The sequence below is a fragment of the Myxocyprinus asiaticus genome, chromosome 42 (assembly GCF_019703515.2).
Source record: "Myxocyprinus asiaticus isolate MX2 ecotype Aquarium Trade chromosome 42, UBuf_Myxa_2, whole genome shotgun sequence".
Taxonomy (NCBI): Eukaryota; Metazoa; Chordata; class Actinopteri; order Cypriniformes; family Catostomidae; genus Myxocyprinus; species Myxocyprinus asiaticus.
The window spans coordinates 19,852,577-19,874,189 of NC_059385.1; the positions used below are offsets into that span (position 1 = coordinate 19,852,577).

Genomic DNA, 21,613 nt, shown 5'->3' on the forward strand with positions numbered 1-21,613 from the left:
CTGCTTTAAATTAAATTAACAAATGCAATTCAAGTCATTAGGCGTTAGGCTGGTCTAAGTATAAAAGTAATTTAGGCTTTTAATTTCGTTGCAATTCTGTGGCAATAGGTCTCAATTTCTTTTATTGCTGCATTTTTTCTCTGTTCTCTGTCAAAACAGATGAATAACATTAACTTTGAGTCTGCATTCGTTATTCACATGCATAACTGTTTTAAAGGTGCACTAAGGCTGTGGCTTGTTTCGAAGGCTGCATGCTAGGTAGGATGTGTCCTTTGAAGGCTGCAGTATACCGAGTGTCCTCCTTTAAACAAGCCTCGTTTAAACGAGTCGGCCTTCGTAAGACAAACAGAAACGTAATGTAACATGGTTGCTATGACATCACGCCACTCTAACAAGCGCGAGCGCTTTGAGTGGGAAGGGAACAGTCCCTCTGGAAGGGAATGCATGAGGTACATTTTAGGAGAGTTATAATGATGTAAAGAGAAAAGAAAATAGATTTTACAGGTGTACTTTTAGTCTAATACTTTATTTTAATTATATATTAATATAATAATACATATTATATACTCTGCACCCATCTACTGAGGTACTTCAACTTGGGAATTAACATTTCTTGTGTTTGAACATTACATTTACGGGCAAATTGGCGTAATTTTTTTGAGACATTTCTGTTGAAGCAAAGAATTGTGGGTTGTGAGTGCCCACGAAGGATACACCTCATGCATCCTCTGAATTCCTGTGAAAGAAGGTCGCATTCGAAGGCTACATTCGAAGCGTCCTACTCGCTTTTCTGAAACGAGACAGTCTCGATGACGTATGCGGCCGGCAAATGTGACCTCCGGAAGACACAGCCTTCCAAATGAGACACAGCATAAGTAAGATTTTAGCAAGGATTTAGCTGGCTCTTACTCATTCAATCGGTACCAGAAGTAGTTTACGGTTTTGGACTCTATACTAACACCCATCATCCTGGATTGCTGTCACTTCTTATCAAATGTGTTTGTTTGGGGGCCTGGGTAGCTCAGTAGTAAAATACACTGGCTACTACCCCTGGAGTCTGCTAGTTCACTAGTTCAAATCCCAGGGTGTCCTGACTCCAGCCAGGCTTCCTAAGCAACCAAATTGGCCCAGTTGCTAGGGAGAGTAGAGTCACATGGGGTAACCTCCTCATGGTCACCATAATGTGGTTCATTCTCAGTGGGCTGCATGGTGAGTTGAGTGTGGATGCCGCAGTGGATGGCGTGAAGCCTCCACACACACACTATGTCTCCATGGCAACACACTCAACAAGCCATGTGATAATTGTGCAGGTTGGTGGTCTCAGACATGGAGGCAACTGGGATTTGTCCTCTGCCACCTGGATTGAGGCAAATCACTATGTGACCACAAGGACTTAAAAGCACATTGGGAATTGGGCATTCCAATTTAGGGAGAAAAAAATTAACACGATGTTTGTTTATCATCTGTTTTTTTCACTTTTAATCTGTGTTTTTATCCATCTCATATTACACACATCCCTATAATGGACATTCTTCTATCTAATCCTAACAAATTTTCACACATCAGACTGTGACCGGACAGCCGCGACTTGCAAGCTCTCGGCCGGTGTTCTGACAGTCTGTGCTACCTTCTCAGGATGCGCTACCAGCAGTAAAAACAGTGATGTGTAAAACTAAAACATGGATAGCACAAGTCAGGAGGCATGGGAGAATCTGTCGGTATGTACTGCAACAGCATGAAAAGTGTTAAAAACTAGGTAGCACATCTTGTAAGGCAGATTATACCTATCAGGATGTGCTACCAGCATAACTATCATGTAGTGTGATATGGTGTGAGGCTATACTAAGCCCTAACCCTACCCCAAACCCTAACCCTAACCTCAAAACTATGCGATTATAGCGTTGGCAGCTCGTCCTGATAGGTAGCATATATTTTCAGGACACCGGCTGAACACCGTATTGTGCTTGAGCTTGGCGTTTTATGTTGCACTGCTTATCCGTGATCCTCGCCATGAGAGCTGCAGGTCGTAGCTGTTTGTTTCATCACTCCAGCAGGGACCTCTTGTTTGGAAATTTTATCTTCCTACTTTTACTCATTCTGTTTGAACTGTCTGGTGGATCTCACTCCTGTTTATCAATACCGTACCATCATTGGTACTATTGATGATCATTGCATGACACAGTATCATGTGTTGTCAACATGGCAGCGCCCATGAGGGGACAACCCGCTCCATGTAAAATTAAACAGCTTTTATAGGGTTTCTGATATGACTGGAGTCTTCATCTCACGTGAGTGTACATCATTTTCAACATCTTTCTAAAAAATGCTATTCATGTCTTTATGTATAAAACTTTTTTAATTAGTAAAAACTTACTAAGTGCACCTTTAATGTTGGGCAAATGAGGACATAAATTAGGTTAGATTACTGCATGTCGGCCCATAGAATAATCATTAAGAGCAAAAATTACCAGCTGGTTACCAACAAAGAATTATTGATCCTCGACGTTGCCTACGAATCTAGGAATTTCACTTTTCCGGTTGTCACAACGTAATCAGTTACGTCACCAAATTTGGTCATCAAATTTCGTTGCAGTTACGTAATGGCCACGCAATTTGGCTAGCAATCGCACTTCCGCTAGAGAACCGGAAATTCCGCCCACCTAGCGAAATACAGTGGACTCGCTGAGAATACTGTGGATAGAATACAACAGGCATATTGTTTATTTGTGCACAGCATAGGTACAACAGATGTGGCTTATTTGTCGCATATTTTTCATGAAACACTAACATTAAAACTGTTATAATGATTACTTAAAGCAGATTTTCTCAATTAAAAAACCCTTGAAAACACCATGATTCGATGTGTTAATCCTAAGGGAATCTCCACGGCGCACATCTGACATGCTGCTGTCAACGTGATTTTGACCAGGTGTGACTTATTTTCAGGTGCAACTTTATTTCCAGAAAATACGGTACTTTTTGATGCTCCAAAATTCTGGCCACCATTCAATTGCACTGTGAGGACCTACAGAGCTGAGATATTCTTTATATATATATATATACATATATTAATATTTATCCCTTTTTCTCTCACTTTGGAATGCCCAATTCCCACTACTTAGTAGGTCCTTGTGGTGGTGTGGTTACTCACCTCAATCCGGGTGGTGGAGGACTAGTCTCAGTTGCCTCCGCTTCTGAGACAGTCAATCCGTGCATCTTATCACGTGGCTTGTCATGCATGACACCGCGGAGACTCCGCATGTGGAGGCTCATTCTACCTCCGCGATCCACGCACAATTTACCACACGCCCCACTGAGAGCGAGAACCACTATTCACGTCCACAGGGAGGTTACCCCATGTGACTCTACCCTCCCTAGCAACCGGGCCAATTTGGTTGCTTAGGAGACTTGGCTGGAGACACTCAGCACACCCTGGATTCAAACTCGCGACTCCAGGGGTGGTAGTCAGCGTCAGTACTCACTGAGCTACCCAGGCCCCACGCTGAGATATTCTTAAAAAAAATCTTCTTTTGTGTTCAGCAGAAGAAAGAAAGTCATATACATCTGTGATGGCATGAGTGTGAGTAAATGATGAGAGAATTTTCATTTTTGGGTGAACTATCCCTTTAACTACTCCCCAGCACTGGTTAGCACTAAAAGCAATGCAAGTTCTCCCTGAACATGCGTGACACTGTGAATGAACGTCTCTCGTGTGATCAAGGACATCACGTTTTACACTGACAATTACTTAAATTTCAGGTTCTTTCTCACCAAAACCTATCATATGTGTTCATAAAATTTGGAATATGGGGCACAATTTAGCCACTTATTTGATATATTTTGGTCCTGTTTTAAGCTTTAAAGTGAGACATTAGTGTCCACTGAAGAAACAGACTGCAATATTAGTTAAAACATCCCCTTTATGTCTCGCATAAGTATGAGAGACATCCAGTATTTGAATGACATAATGGTGAGTAAACTATGACAGAATTTTCATTTTTTGGGTGAACCATTTCTTCAATACATCAAAACTTGTCACATGTCTATTAACATATCTTACAGTAGTATACATTTGATCAATATGTGTGTTTCTTGGGAATTGAACCCATGGCCATGAGTAGCACTGCTAACCCTGGGTCTCTGTGTAAGTTTTACTGTACACAGCAGTGGTCGATATATTTCTTCTGCTGTCTTTGTTTATGTCCAGATTGTACAATCCTCCTGTGGACACTCATTTTAAATGGTGTTTCTGGAACAAGGAAACCACCACATATTGTAAACACAGATAACCGGAACAAGGGCAGTGTTATTTCAGTTAATTACCTTATGAAGCCAAATAGTCCATTAGCTGGTGTACACAGAATGTTAATTTTGTGAAACAGCAATGAAACCAGCAGGGGGCAGCATTGCACTTATAATTAGGCAGTCATGCTGTGCATCTGTAAGCAACTTTTATCCAGAGCTGTGCCTATTGTTATGAGCACAAGACGGTAAATGCTCAATCTGTGTATGCTATTGCCAATAAGCTATCAGAATTTTTGCAACATAATCCAAAAATTGCTTTACATTCACTGTATGGCCAGTTGTTGTCTGTAAACTCAGTCTATCATTTTGACGTAATATATGATGTTAAAGGGTTAGTTCACCCAAAAATGAAAATTCTCTCATCATTTGCCCACCCTCACGCCATCCCAGATATGTATGACTTTCTTTCTTCAGCAGAAAGATTGTTACCTCCCCACATCCCCCCTGGAATCTATGCCCTGGAATCCATGCAATGCAAATGAATGGTGACCAGAACTTTGTAGTGCCAAAAATCCACATAAAGGAAACACAGAAGTAATCCATAAGACTCCAGTGGGTAAATCCATATCTTCAGAAGTAATGTAATATGTGTGGGTGAGAAACAGAACAATATTTAATTCCTTTTTTACTCTAAATCTCTACTTTAAATTTCACTTTCAGACGTGAAAGTGAAACTAAACAGGCACCACAGGTGACTTTCAGATGTAAAAGTGAAAGTGAAAGTGGAGATTTAGAGTACAAAAAAACTTATATTTTGATCTGTTTCTCACACACACCTATTATATCACTTCTGAAGACATGGATTATACCACTGGAGTCATGGATTACTTTATGCTTCCTTTATCTGATTTTTGGAGCTACAAAGATCTGATCACCATTCACTTACATTGTATGGACATACAGAGCTGAGATACTCTTCTAGAAGTGTTCTGCAGAAGAAAGAAAGTCATACACATCTAGAATGGCATGAGGGTGAATAAATGATGAGAGAATTGTCATTTTTATCTGAACTAAACCTTTAAGAAGGTATTTCTGTTTATTTAAGGAATTATCTTCAATCACACAATCTGGACAAAAATGCAGAGTTATACTATTAGTATTCCAGAATATGAGTTTATATGAGAATATGAGTTTATATGAGAATATGAGTTTATTAAGTACACTTAAAGAAATATTTCGGGTTCAGTATAAGTTCAGCTCAGTCGACAGCATTTGCGGCATAACGTTGATTACCACAAACATTTATTTTGACTTCTCCCTCCTTTTATTTAAAAAAGCAAAAATCTGTTACAGTGAGACAATTCAAAGGAAGTGAATGGGGCAAATCCGTAAGCATTAAATTCCTCATTGTTTCAAAAGTATAGCCACAAGATGTGAACAATATGTGTGTTAACATTATTTTAGTATGATAAAATCACTTACTAATTATTTTTATGTACGGCTATATCCACTTTTACAACTTTGTTCCATGACGATATAACGCTGTAAACCCTAAAACCCTAAAATGACTGTGACCAAGGAGAGACTACTTTTTTAAGAAGGTATTTATTTTTATTTTTTTTGGTAATCAATATTATACCACAAAAGCTGTCAATTCAACTTGCCTTGTATTGAACCCGGAATATACATTTAAGAAAAATATTTAAATCACTTTCATATGTGGGAAGAACATCAATAAATACTGTATTAGAGCTTGCCACACTTATCTCCATGGAAACCAGCTGACATCTGTACAACCTTAACACCTACATTTAAATTTAACATTCAATTAAACTTTGTGAAAATACTGCATGTTATAGCACCACTGCTAGTTTTTGATGCTTTTTTTTTTTTTTTTGCCTTTTACTGCTGTAAGTGAAGCCTTTTTCTCATGATTTCAAATCATTTCAGTTTATGTTTCTAAGTAGGAAAACAATTTCACTATACAGAGAAAAGCACATAATAGTACACAAATAAAACAAATAACCATTAATTTTTATGTAGGCTATATATGGTAATACAAGATAACGTGTTAATGTGAACTTTATTACACTCATATTAGCTACAATGCTTAAGAGTTTATTGCGTATTATGAATTAGTTTATTAGTTAGAGTAATAATAAAGTATTAACAATATTCATAGTAGCCTAATAAAAGGAACATTAATTACACCTATTAATTGAAATACATATTTAACATCTTCAGACACTACTACACCACTGGTTGTATGTGTGGTGTTTTGCATATGTTGTACCAAATTTAGTACACACACTAAATAAGCAGTTGATGTTCTGTCGTCACGTTGATCTCCTGCACTGATCTCTTAACTAACAGATTCATAATGTTTGTTTTAAACGTCATGTAAAGCCCTCCTCGTGTGAAGACCTACTTGTGTAAAGACCAGTGAGTCTACCTGTGTGAGTCCACCGAGCAAGGACACCGACAAGGCACCACTCAACGTAGGACTTAAGTATCTTGTTATTGTATCTCTTATTATTTTCCTTCTATATACTAACATGTCTACTTCACGAATAACACATGCCTTCAAGCACATCCCTGTTATCTGTTACAGACCGTTTACACGATATCGATGCAAGACCAAACACAACCCACACAACCTACGGCCACTTTGCACTTCAGCACCTGCTCTGCTCTCTTTCTCAGTGGGACTCTGGAACTGCCAGTCAGCTGTGAACAAAGCTGACTTCATTCCAGCCTTTGCCACGCAGTCCACCCTCAGCATCCTGGCACTGACAGAAACATGGATACGTCCAGAGGATACAGCAACACCTGCTGCTCTCTCCAACAACTTCTCCTGCTCTCACACCCCTCGACACACCGGTAGGGGCGGGGGAACAGGTTTGCTCATTCATAACAACTGGACTTTTTCAACACACTCTTCACTATGTAACAATACTAGTTTTGAATTCCATGCTATTACTACAATGCAACCCACAAAAATATATGTTGTTGTCATCTATCGCCCTCCAGGTCAGCTGACAAACTTTCTTGAGGAGTTGGATGTCCTGCTGTCCACCTTGCCGGAGGATGGTAGGCCACTTGTGGTTCTTGGTGATTTCAACATACACCAAGACAAGCCCCAGGCCACTGAATTGAATACCCTCCTGGCCTCATTTGACTTGGAAAAACTACACACCACAGCAACTCACAGATCGGGCAACCAGCTGGACCTCATCTTTACACGTAACTGTACCAACTCAAATATTCTTGTTACTCCTTTACATGTCTCTGATCACTACTTTGTTCAATTCAACATGACCCTCCCATCTACATTAAAACAGACTCCACCATTGGTTTCCTTTCACCTTAACCTCCGTTCCCTCTCACCCTCTCACCTTTCCACTGCTGTCTCTACATCTCTTCCTACACAAAATGTATTTACCACGCTTAATGTAAACACTGCCGCAGACACACTAAGCTCTACTTTAACAACCTGTCTAGACAACATCTGTCCTATCTCCTCTAGGCCAGCACGTGCTACACCACCCAGCCCCTGGCTGTCTGATGTCCTTCGTGAACATCGGACTGACCTCAGGGCAGCTGAGAGGAGATGGCGGAAATCTAAAGATCCAGCAGATCTAGGTAAATAACAGTCCCTGACTGCAACTTTTTCAGATAACGTTAAATCTGCAAAAACCTCCTATTACCAGAACAAGATCAACAGCACCACAGACACTCGCAGCTTGTTTAGAACATTCAACACACTTCTCTGCCCTCCCCCTCCACCGCCTGACACATCACTGACAGCAGATGTCTTCGCCACATTTTTTACTAATAAGGTTACAACCATCAGCAATACATTCTCAGCACCACACCTTGTCAAACACCTGTCTCCTGTATGCAACTCTTCTGTCTCTATGTTCTCTCCTCTGACTGACACTGAGGTCTCTAAACTCCTCCTCTCCAACCACCCCACTACCTGCTCCCTTGACCCCATTCCTTCTCACCTTGTCCAGGCCATTTCTCCGTCCATCCTACCTGCACTCACACACATAATTAACACATCTCTACTTACAGGCACTTTTCCCGCTACATTTAAGCAGGCTCGAGTAACCCCGCTGCTGAAGAAACCCACACTTAATCCCACACAAATAGAACACTACAGACCAGTCTCTCTCATCCCATTCATGGCAAAAACACTTGAAAGGGCAGTTTTCAATCAAATCTCTGCCTATCTCTCACAGAACAAGCTGCTGGATGACAATCAGTCAGGCTTTAAAAGTGGACACTCCACCGAGACTGCCCTGCTTTCTGTCACTGAGTCGCTGAGATGGGCGAAATCTGAATCCAGATCATCAGTCCTGATTCTGCTGGACCTTTCTGCAGTCTTTGACACAGTCAACCATCAGATCTTACTCTCTACCCTCTCCTCGCTGGGCATCACAGGAACTGTGCTTGACTGGTTTAATTCCTATCTCTCAGGTAGGTCCTTCAAGGTAGCCTGGAGAGGTGAGGTATCCAAGCCACATCAGCTACTTACTGGGGTACCTCAGGGATCAGTGCTTGGGCCACTTCTCTTCTCTATATACACAACATCACTGGGACCCACCATTCAGGCACATGGTTTCTCTTACCACTGCTACGCTGATGACACGCAACTCTACTTGTCTTTCCAGCCCAACGACACCACAGTGACTGCTCGAATTTCTGCCTGCCTGGCGGACATCTCGGCCTGGATGAAGGAGCACCACCTGCAACTCAACCCAGCCAAGACTGAACTCCTTGTCTTTCCAGCCAACCCTGCTGTTGAACACAACATCACCACGCAGCTGGGTGCAACTACAGTAACGCCTTCCAAATCGGTCAGAAATTTAGGGGTAACCATCGACAAAAGACTAAATTTCACAGACCACATCTCAAAGACCGCAAGATCATGTAGATTTACACTCTACAATATCAGGAAGATAAGACCCTTCCTCTCTGAACATGCCACACAACTGCTTGTCCAGTCACTTGTCATAACTAGACTGGACTACTGTAATGCTCTCATTGCAGGCCTCTCTGTATGTGCAATTAGACCCCTCCAAATGATCCAGAATGCAGCAGCACGTCTGGTCTTTAATGAACCAAAGAGAGCACATGTTACACCACTCCTTGTCTCTCTCCACTGGCTGCCGGTTGATGCACATATCAAATTCAAGGCTCTGATGCTGGCATACAGAACAGTCACTGGGTCTGCTCCAGCATACCTAAAATCATTTATGCAGAGCTACGCGCCCACTAGAAGCCTGCGGTCGGCTAAGGAACGTCGCCTTGTTGTACCAACACAAAGAGGCACCAAAACACTTTCCCAGACTTTCAGCTTCATCGTACCACGTTGGTGGAACGACCTTCCCAACTCCATCCGTGAAGCTGACTCACTCTCTGTCTTCAAAAAACGACTAAAAACACATCTTTTCCATGAGCACTTAACCAGTCATTAAAAAAAAAATAATAATAAAAAATATAATTTCTGTTGCACTTTATTCTGTTTTGAATACTATTATGATGCTAGTGATACTTTGTAATATAGCACTTTTCATACCACTGTCTCCTAAGATGATTCGCTTATGTTTTCCTCTTTTGTAAGTCGCTTTGGATAAAAGCGTCTGCCAAATGAATAAATATAAATGTAAATGTAAATGTTTTAGTGGAATGGAGCTCATATACTCTTCAGTGAGCATATCTAAGCCTAATCTCTGCAAGGTTGGTTTGTGAGCTGTGCAAGTTCAACCTGCTTGCAAGATCTCTTGTTCTGGGTCAACAGGCATATATGAAGAGAGAGAAGCAGAGGGTGTGCGAAAATCAAAGATTGGTAAAGAAACAGAGAGCAGAGAAAGTAAGAGAGAATAAGGGAAATGTCATGAAAATGGAGGAAATATGGATAAAGAAGCACAGAGATTGAGAGGAAGTGTACAAAAGACATGTATGACTAGAGAGAAGTAGTGTGCAAAAATGACATTGGATTGAGAAACAAAGAGCAGAGAAAAGAGGGAGAGAAAGAGAGAGAATAGGGCAAATGTCATGAAAATGGAGGAAAGATGGGTAAGGAAGGAAAGAGGTGGATAGAAAGGGTATAAGAGATGGATGGGGATGCTGGAGATAAAAATAAACTGCTGGAGGAAGTAGATTACGTAAAACGGGATGAGTGATTTAAAAATTAAAAGTGGAGACATGCACTGTCAGCTTCGATCTGCTGTGAAAAGGAGAGAGAGGGAAGGAGAAGGAGAGCGAGACAGAGATAACGCAAGATACCCTAAGTTGGAGTAGTAGACATTTATGTTCACTCTGCAGGGGAGAGAGAACTGCTGCCACCCAGACAGACGCAGAACACAGAGGCTCTCTTATCCCCACCTCACACACTCCAGTGAGTTTAACATCTGGCCTCTGTAGCAGTACAGCATGTCTCTGACACACATCTGGAATGACAGCGTTTTAACAGCTGATTCTGAGTCTTTAGTCTCACTGGATAGACAGTGAGATTACTCACACGAAGTCAGTCTTACTTTAGAAAAGTTTGGGACAGCAGTCTCAGGGTGGATGTTTAACAGTGAACTCTTTGGTGTTATTTACTTGCTATAATGCTTAGATATGTTTATTTTGTGATAAAAATGTCTGACTGTACAATTCCTTTCATATCAAACAAACACAGACAGAAACAGTGGTGCACAAGGAATGTGAATCACCAAAAACAGAAGAAGGAGAAAGTAAAAGTGAAGAAAAAAGGACTTAAAAATGTATTTGTTTCTCAACCACACATATCATATCGCTTCAGAAGACATTGATTTAACCATCAGAGTTGTCTGGAGTAGTTTTAGAAAGAAGAAACAAAAATGCTCTTTTCGGACAGGAGAGGAAGTTTTGAGTTCCGAAACTTACAGTATGTTTTTATCGAACAATGCCCTCTTATATGCAAAATATCAAGGAACATTTTATCCCTCATGGCATGACCCCTTTAATGTAATTTTTTTAAGTTAGTATTTTCATTTGAACTAAGATAGAAGGTTCTCTTTATTTAGTTTACAGCATTAGCTCATTTATTTCATATGTTAGAAAAAATTACATTATTATAATTGAAATACACTCAAATGAATCAGAATCTTATCAAATCAAGCACGTGAATCGTTGTTGAAGAAATCGGGAAATCTGTATTGATACTCAGCCCTATATCACATGGTAGAGTATGTGTGTGTGTGCAGAAAGAGAGAGGAAATAGGAGGGGTGTGGTCAAGGCTAAATGTGTGTCCGTTTGTTTAAGTGTGTGTAAAGGGCAGGGGGGACAGTAAAAGAGAGAGAGGTAGTAGGTAGAAAGAAAGCTGACTGCTATCTCTAGAGATAGCTCTGTCCAGGTGTTTCTGAAACAAATGCGTCCAAGTGTGTGCCAATGTGCGTGTGTAACCATCCAAAAGCACTGAATGCCTGTGCGTATGTGTGTGTGTATGGCTGATTCTCCCTCCTTAAACTCCCGTAAACTCAAACACACCTCTGGGACACTGTTGTCAGGTGTACTCAGCTCTCATACACATGCAGTGCTGTTCCTCTCTGCTCTCTCTGCATTCTAGCTTATCTCTCCATTAAAAGTCAATTAAAGAGATGCTGTTAAGCACATCCAGGGTAACCATGGTTACACATGCATGCAAGCCTCAGTTCGCCTGTGCAAAACCTGTTCTCAAAACGACAGTATGAAACTGTTTGTTTCAAAGTAGTTATGCTTCAGCCAATATGCTGCACTGAAATATTACAAAATGAACGCTGCTTAAGACAAAAGAAAAAGAGATATAAACAACACTATATAATGCACTGAACTCCTTCTTTGTGTTTGCATAATATATATTGAATTTGCACATAAATGTACAATAAACTTATTTTAGAATATTACAGAATATTGTCCACACTCCTAAACACAAGATGTTTGCAATATGTCTTTGGTTCTCACAGGTCTCGTTACCATTCATGATGCGGTTTGATTCATACAACATGGCACAATCGTATGATATAATAGATTTCACCATGTCGTACAAATTATTACAAACTGTCATGAGAATGTGTTGGCTTCAGCTTAAACTTTAAGCAGATTCAAATCTACACAATGATGATTTTCCTCTTAAAAATCATGGTTCGGTTTAGGGTTTGGGTACAGTGTTACACTGGTTAGGTTTAGGTTTGGTGTTTGAGTTAGGGCTTAAATGTATGATAAATTGTCAGAACACTACTTCAAATCCAGTTGTTTCTCTTTCTTCCATGGGAACAACAGTACAAAAGCACATTTGATGGTCCAAAAGCACATTTAAGCAGCATAAAAGTAATCCACACAACTCCAGTCAATCAATTAATGTCTTCTGAAGCAAACCGTTGGTGTAAGAAACAAATAGATAATTAAAACATTTTGAACTTTAAATCGTTGCTTCCGCCCAGTGCTGTATTGCTGCTTGAAATGAATTAACTCTGTGTGACGATCGTTCCTCTGTTGTATACAAATCATACGCTTCCGACTTCCCGCGTGAACGTGCCATCGTGCTTACATCGCTGATGCTTTGACTGCTGGCAGGAAGTGATTTTTTAAAGTTAATAAAGTTTTAATTATTGATTTATTCTTTACACAAACCTATCGATTTGCTTCAGAAGGCATTAATTGATCGACTGGAGTCTTTTTTACTTTTAAAAAAGATTACTTTTATGCTGCCTAAATATGCCTTTTGGACCGTCAAACAGCCAGCAGTCTGATGGCACCTGTTTATTTACATTATAAGGACCTACGGAGCTTCAACATTATTCTAAAAATCTTAATTTGTGTTCTGCTGAAGAAAGACAGTCATACACATCTGGGATGGCATCAGGGAAAGTGAAAAATAAAGAAATTGTCATTTTTGGGTGAACTATTCCTTTAAGTGCAAATAACGATAGATGCTATTTGCAGCACAGTTCAAACAGTGGCAGATACTATTTAAACCCCTAATTAAATGCTAGCATATAATATAGGGTTATCATTGCAGCATGTTTATTGTGTTTATTTAGAGTCCCACAGACACCCTGAACCAACCCCTATCCCTAAACCTAACCTTCCCTTACAAAAATTAATCATAGTTTTACCACAGTAACCATAATATCAACATGGTATTTTGAAGTAAAATGATAGTAACCACAACATTACACATGGTTACTATATGAACACAATTGGGTACAATGGGCACAAAATGTATCAAGGTAAAAAAAAGATTTAATTTGACTGAATATTGATATTGCAACATAATTTGTAACGTAAGGTTGTTTCGATTACAATTAAGTTATTAAAAAAGTTGGTGAGGGAGCCTTTTACTCCACACTTTGGGTAAAAGGTTCCCTCGCTTGGGGTAAAAAGGCCCCTAGGGGGTTTAAAGTGATATCGTGTAGATACCAGGACAATAGTTATAGTGCAAACATTTTTCAACTAATGCAAATCATTTTGAGACACCAAAATGCTTTTTTGAGTAACAAATTAAATTGATGCTTACTCAAAATAACAACTTCAGAAAAAAAGTTAACCATTTCCTGTTAAAGATGAAAACACATTTGGTGTTTTTTTTTTACATCTCAAGTATTCTATAAACAAACTAATCTTTATTAGGATTGGATCAGTCAATGTGAGCCCACTATGAACATTTTTCATAACAAATCTATTTGCCCCACTTAAAAAAAAAGAATGTGTATAATAAGGGCTTTTAGCCCCTGCAACAGGTTTATTTAGCCCTGTTGTACCCTACTATTACAGTAATTTTACATTAATGATTAATTTTACCTGGATCAAACCTTTCTCTCGACTCTGTGACCTTCACTGTGACCAAATCTCTGCGAGGAAATCAACCTTTATATACATTTGTATTGTGTTTTACTGCTGTGTTGCAGGTGCTATTTACACCTAGTGCAAATAGTCACTCCGATAAAATAATAGTTGAGCTATTGATGTATTATTCTCCATGAATATTGAGATTTAAGTATTTTAACCAACATCTAAAATACCAAACTAAGGAAAAAAATTTTCATCCTTCTATATCTGTATCAGACTGCGCAGTGTATTTTCCCACTGCACAGTTCTAATTTTAATATTGAATACTAATATATAATGGACTGCAGTGCAAATCCCACTCCAATGCAAAAATTATACATGCAAGAACACAGGACCTGAATTCAGTCTCCAACACGTACAGACATATGTTAATGTAGGCATATTCTTTAAAAGGTCAAGAGAAGGTTGTTAGGATTAGGATGACAGAGTGTGTTTTAGTCTCTCTCTCTTTCCTACAACTTGTTTTTTCTTCTTTTTTTCTCATTAGATGCAAAGAAATACTGTATGTTAGAGGTTGGGTCCTGCTGGCATTGCCTGTTTTATAGCCGAAAGTTATTATGAGCCTCAGGCACACACATACAGTACATATTATCTACAGCTCAGTGGGAACAAGAGGCCGAGGTGGAGGAGGAGCATGTGAACAGGCCTGAATAAATTCAAGATTGTGAATGTGCCACATTTAATGTTACATTTGCATAAGATGATGCTGAAGAGCGCTTGGCACCTTCAAAGCTGCTCCAAGCAAACCAAAACAGGACCACAGAGAAAATACTGAAATCTGAGAAGATCTGGGCAGAGAGATGGCTGAAAAATCAGCGAATGACAGAGGAGATAAAAGAGAAAAAAAGGTGTGAAGGAGGGAGAGAGTGTGGGAGAAAGTTATATTGTATTGGCATTGTAGCTTTTAGACTGATGGTAAAAAAATTACAAAATAAAATGTGTCAACTAAAGAGTTTGGCTGAAACCAGATGGATTTTTTTTTTTCTTTAATGGAGAAGGAATCTATAATAATGCATGTGATAATGCATTATTATATTAAAGGGTTAGTTCACCCAAAAATGAAAATTCTGTTGCCATTTACTCACCATCATGTTATTCCAAACCTGTATGACTTTCTTGACAGCCTCAGTCTCTATTCACTTTCATTACATCCATGCAATTAAAGCTAGGGTGTGCAATCTTTTCCAGAAATGTTTTTGTTATACTGGTTGAAAGTCTCTTCACATCCTGATAGCAATCAATAATTTAAGTGGTCTAAATGTAAAAATATATAAATATATCTTCTGTGGAAGGGACAGAACTAAAAAATGTTCAACCAATCATTGCATTCGGTCCGAATGTAATGATAGGATATCCTTCCTCTCTGTCAATCTATATTTGCATACCGCTGCAATCACATGTCATCAGCGTGGGTTCTTTGACACTGTGCAGAACGAGCACGAGAATGGAAGGCGAACCGCAGCTACCTTATGTTCCTCCTGAACCACCAGTAAAAGGAAACAAGAAAAGAAAGACCATGTTAGAAACTTCTACAACGACAAAATTTCTGGATCAAGAGCACGCTAAAAGCAGAATTAACATTGGTGTTGCTTTTCAAAGGGGCAGAAAAATGACGCCATGGTTGCTGTTTTTCTTTTGGACAGGTAATTACATGGTTTGATTTGTTTTTGATATATTTTGTTAATGTAATGAAGTATTTAGCTCATTTAGTTTGTGTACCTTTACGAATTATCTCAACGCTAACAGCAGCTACAGTGTAAAATGAAACTTTTTATGTTTTCAAAGTTACGAAAACACTGCAACATCCACACCTCTGGTGCATGGATTCATAAGGCCACCACCACCAACAGTTTTGACTATTACATCAGTCTCTCCCAAAACAGTGAGTACAATGTCATGTTTTTACTTGATGTGTGATAGAAGAGGCATGGCTTTGGAGACACCTCCGAAGCGAGGGCGGGCTCTATGCTTTCAAAGCTAGCTTGCTAACTGCTAGCCTCTCTGGATTACACACCCTAGCTTTGAAATGAATAGTAACTGAGACTGCCAGTCCTATAACCTATAACTATATATTCCACATATATATATATTATGTATTTGCTGAGTTTTGAACAGACTTATTTCATGTATTTTAAGTCAATTAGGAAAAATAAATTGTTCTCTTTGCACCTGAATATTTAATTATGTAGGCCTGGGCAAGGCAGGGCTTATGTGGAGTGTAAATAGGTGTTGTTGGTAAGGAATAAGGGTGTGGTTGAGTTACAGTTCTGGGGGGGGGGGGGGTGTTGTACTTACTTGTTTCCCCTGGTACGCCCCTGCCTGCTTTCAATTATGGTGTACTTACTCGTTTCCCCTGGTACGCCCCTGCCTATGCTGTTCATGCTTTCAATTATGGTGTTTCATTTGAAATCACAATCATGGAGATTAAGTGTTCCTTCTAAATAAGGTAAATCTTGTTCTCAACAATTTGAGTTTCTTTAATTGAGTGTTTTGATTGGTTAGTATAAAAAAGCAGATACAATAGATCTGGCAGTAACTATACAAATCAAATGACCTTAACACTTTATATTTAGCTTTGACTGGACCCTGCTGGACTACGCACTGATTATGAAAATACTGAGATAACCTAAAAAGATTATTTAATTTAAGACTATTAGAAGTGGAATTAACATGATTAGATTTCATTTTATTAACTAAAGGCATCTAAGCTGTTTTAAAAATAATTATTTAAAAAAAATAAATGGGTATTTTCAACTCATTATATATGTTAATTGTAGATACATTTCCTGCAAGCACTTACCCTTAAAAATTTTTAGTAAATTTAAAAAGCCATTTTATCATTGTTCCTCACGTAAAGAATATATGGAATATAGCATACAAGTTGTATGTAATACTTTTATGTTGCTTTTATGTATTTTATCAAGCTTGACAGTCCCTCATCCCTATCTACCTTTTTTGTATATAAAACAGAAGCTTGGATATTTTGCAGAATATCATCGTTTGTGTTCTACAGAAGACAGCAAGCCGCACATGTTTGGGAGAACATGAAGGTGAGTAAGTGATGACAGAATTTTCATTCTTAGGTGAGCTATTCCTTTAACCTGATGTCTCTGATTGTTAAAATATATACTCAACCCCACCCCTCCCCCTTCCCAAACCCTCAAACACAAATTAGTTTAGAGATTAAAACTTAAAGATGGTAGGTAGTCTCTAGCAAATGCCCTTAGGGTCTCTCTCTTTTCCCATAGTTACACTGGATCTGGTACAAAATTCCAAGTGAGTCTCCATCAGTATTGATTCTGTCAATCACATGGGTTCACAGTAACTGTTGTATGCAGCATACATTCTCATCAGGAGTTGATGTGCGTGTCACTGCTACAGTTCCTTCACAAAGTAGAGGGAAAATTTGCATCAGGCAGGATTGATCGACCCAGTGCTCTTTTAAAATGTCAAATGCTCCTTCTCTTTTCCCTTGAGGCTGATCCTCCTGAGCTGTAAAACTCAGCAAAACACCAGCATAGCCATGTTCTCTCCCATAATCGCACACACGCACACATACCCTGCACTTAACAGAACTCCTGCCATGTGCTCAACTGACCTTGACACTGCTACTTCCATTTGCTACTGGTAACAACGATACTGCTTCTAGGGTATTTGTTTACAATAATATTTCTTTCTAGAATGTTCTTGACTTTTTGTTGTCAAAAAACAAAGGCTCTGCTGGAAGATCTGAATGCAAATTGTGTCATACACTTTACAGAGACAAATGGGGTTTGCAGGAAAGTAACACATAAAACCATATATCGATGAATATACTTCAACACATTATTTATGGAGTGTGTTTGTAAAAATAGTGCATATTTAGGGCAGAACTGCAGGGAAGTGTTGAATGCTCAGAAATTCATACAACATTATATCATCAGCTCCTAGAGGGGTGAAGAATTGCCATTAACCCATTAGAAGTAAAGTGCAGTCATCTAGAAGAACCATGACGAACCCTCCCTCCCTCCTCCTCTTTCACACTAACAAATTCACACTAATTATCAACTCTTAAATGATACTGTTCACCCAGAGAGCTTTAAACAATAGCCTTCTAAAATTTGAGAACATCATGAACAAAGATTCTTTTCTGTTCTATTGTGTTCTATTCAAAATTCTGGTTTAGTAATCAACTACAATAATATGGGATTTTTAATGGCCGGTGTAGATACCAATATCTGAATATATATACAATTTAGATAATACAATATAGTACAATTTGTATATAACACAATCTGAGGACAGCAAAAAAGATGTACACAAAATTGCCGAATTTAATGCACACTTATTTTACACAATATTTACACAAACTTTTGACAAAAATTGGATGCAAAAAATTTCAAAGGTGAATCTATATAATAAGTGCATCCATACAAGGTTGTCTGTATATTTTTAAACTAAGACAAGATGAAATGACCACATCTGTTAATCAACCAATCAGGCATTGGCTGATGGTGAAAATCTCAAAATGGGCAAATAATGGCAGATTAATTGCCTGGCCAATATATTGGTCTATCACTGACTATTAAAGACTCTGTTCTTTTCTAATAAAGATTCTTTTCTATTCTAACTGAACTCTAAATGGCTCCTTTGTATGGAAAAGGTTATCTAAACTAAGTTTCAGCTGCAATATTTATTTTTTATTTTCACAGTCTTACACACAAACACAAACTATTTAATTCACATGCCACAGATTTAATGCTCTCTGGGCTTATTTCCTCACTATGTTGCTCTAGCATTGTGGATAGAATGATTTCAATTCCATACTGTGGCTCCAAATCTTCAATATCCTCTTTAAATTAACTGCCTGCTCCCCTGTGTAAAGGAAGACTGTCTATCTGTGAGGAAGATATAATAAAGGAGTTGGTAGATAGTGGGGTTCAATACGCAGTGCGCGGTGAGCTTACAGCTCTCCGCACTCAGTAACAGCAGATAAACAGGCACTGTTTGGTTCCAGTGTCTCCACGGGCACTGTCGGCATGGAGACGAACCATGCAGTGCTTTTTTTGCTGACACTCAGAAAACAGAAGTTGAAAACAGATTGATATCATACTCAGAAAACAGAAGTGATAAGAGAAATGAAAGAGAGAAAAGAATATCACTGTAAAACATAGTAAGAAGATTGTCATCTGAAAGAAATGGGAAAAAGTGACATAATGGAGAAAAATAATAATAATTATTTTATAAGGCCCGAGGGTGGAAGTGGAGTGATTGGTTTAGAAAACGTGTACTCATGAAAAAATCCAGTTGACGCATGGCAGAGTGAGGAATTGGCAATACTAGATCCTAATGTTGGTGTACAGTATCTTTCTATCTTGCATTATAATACAAAGCTTGAAACATCAAACAAAGAGAAAAAAAAAAACCAAAAACAGACAGATAGACAGACAATCAAATGCAATTGCTAAACAAGCTCATTTTATTCCCTTTTCTCTGAGTTTCCTCCTTTAATGCAGGTGGCTTACCTTTGCTGAGGGTTCCAGACACAAGCCTCTGAATGGACCGAATGAGTTTTAGGACCCCCTGTCTGCAGCGGCTGGTACAGCCGGCCATGATGAAAGCGAATCTGTGGAGAGTGCACAGACAGCCCCTAAAACAGCCTAAACACAGCACAGAGATGTGCTTTCACCAGCAGTACTGGCAGATGAGTCCCATTTGGCCTCCAAGCTGCCTCTCGAACAGCTGTCTTGCACGTCCAGTCCCACAAGAGTGGCAGTTTTAACAAACGACTCACAAGTCCACAAATATAATGAGACGAGGAAAGTGGAAAGTGTCCACTTTCACGGCAGGATGCCCTCCGTACAGAAAACACTCACACACCTTTCTCACAATCTCTCCACACACACTCATTCATACACTCGCACAAACACATACAAGATGCTCACACCTGATTTTTCGGCTCTTCCTCAGTGCCAACAATTTGAAGTACAAAAGGAGACTTGCTGAAACAGCCAACTGCTGCTGCATGAAAGTTAGAGGTGGGAAAGTTGGTGAGCACTGCAGGCTCAAAGCTCTGAGACCAACCTGATGAATTATTAAGCGGATGGCAAGGACCCGCTCCTGTGCTACACACACTAATAAGTGCTCGTAGGAAGTTGAGTGTCCATGGAGACAAATGAGTGGCTTTCCTTTCCTTCACAATTCTTCTCCTGGTAACTCCTCTGCCTCTAATCGTATGTATGTGTGTGTGCATGTGTTGTGTAGTGTTGTTGCGAGAGATCTGTGGTCTGCTATGGTGTTTCCGACTGCTCTGTGCTGCTGGACAGATTCCTGCAGCATAAAACTGGAGACTCTACTGCACTCTCTCTCTCCCCCCTCCCTCTCTCTCTTGTATACTCAGGAAGGCTCTCTTCCACACCTTTCTCTTATGCTTTGCTGTGTTTGAGCTAAAATATGTAAGATCCCCTTTTATGACTCAACCAGCCCCATGTCTATGTCTCTTTCATCAATCTTTCTTTTCCCTGACTTTGGGAACCTCATCAGTCAGATGAGCAGGAAAGTGAGAGAGAATAAGAAAAGAGGTAATGAGAATTGACAACTCTGATAAATGGGAGGATGATGCCAGAGGAATGAGACAGGTAAAGACAAAAGGAAATATGATGGAGATTTGCAATGGAGAGAGGTACAGTATAAATATTTACATGTATGATGGAGTGAAGAAAAAAAAAAAGCTCATATGGGAAAATGCGCTGTCTCCTTATTCTCAGATTTTAATCCTGAGAAAAAGATGCTAGTAATCTCAACTATGGATTGGAATCGTGAGAAATGTTACGATCCCAGTTCTGATTCCAGTTATTTTTAACGATGCCGGTTCCTTAACAGTTCCATTAATGATTCTTACTTTTGATAAAACATTTTTGGAAATAAGATTTATTTTTATTTTTATTGCATTTATACTGCCGTTAGCCAAATGATGAGATAATTTCAGATTTCATCAGAGCAGACACATCAAACTATTTAATTACTTTTGAAAGACTTTTTAGAGGTGTAAATTAAATCCATTAACTGGTCCTACTGTAACTAAACATTTGATAAAAACAAAAACAAAATATGTGATAATATATATTTCATTTATTTATATGAACAACCAGTCAGTAACTGCACTCTCTGATTTAAGTGTCAAGAGTCATAAATGTTACATAACATGGTAACAGTTCTTGGTTAATTTTGAGCTGGACGTGATTGTCATAATGATTATAAAGAACTGGCTCATAAGAGTCATTTGTTCGAGAATCAAACTACATCATTTGCACAAAAGAACCGGCTCAAAGCCCCCAGTATACTTCAAGAGAAATCTAATGTAGCCGATGGGTTGAAAATAATCACCACAGGATAAAGTATCTTTTGGGGTTTAATTCTGATGGCTGATTCAATAACAAACAAAACAATAAATAAAATAAAAAACAGCGGTCGATCGAGCCGTATTGTATATATATAAAAAAGAGAGAATAAAGAAATTACAAAAAA

General features: G+C 39.0%; 1 protein-coding gene across 1 annotated transcript in view; it reads right to left on the reverse strand.

The window, feature by feature from the left end:
- LOC127433017 (Kv channel-interacting protein 1-like) overlaps positions 1-20,356 on the reverse strand; it is a 62,111-nt gene extending 41,755 nt beyond the window's left edge. The window contains exon 1 of the mRNA XM_051684626.1: positions 19,612-20,356. Coding sequence (XP_051540586.1) covers positions 19,612-19,699 — 88 coding nt within the window. The 5' untranslated portion in view covers positions 19,700-20,356. The remainder of the gene's footprint in view (positions 1-19,611) is intronic.
- Between the last annotated feature and the right edge of the window lie 1,257 nt (positions 20,357-21,613).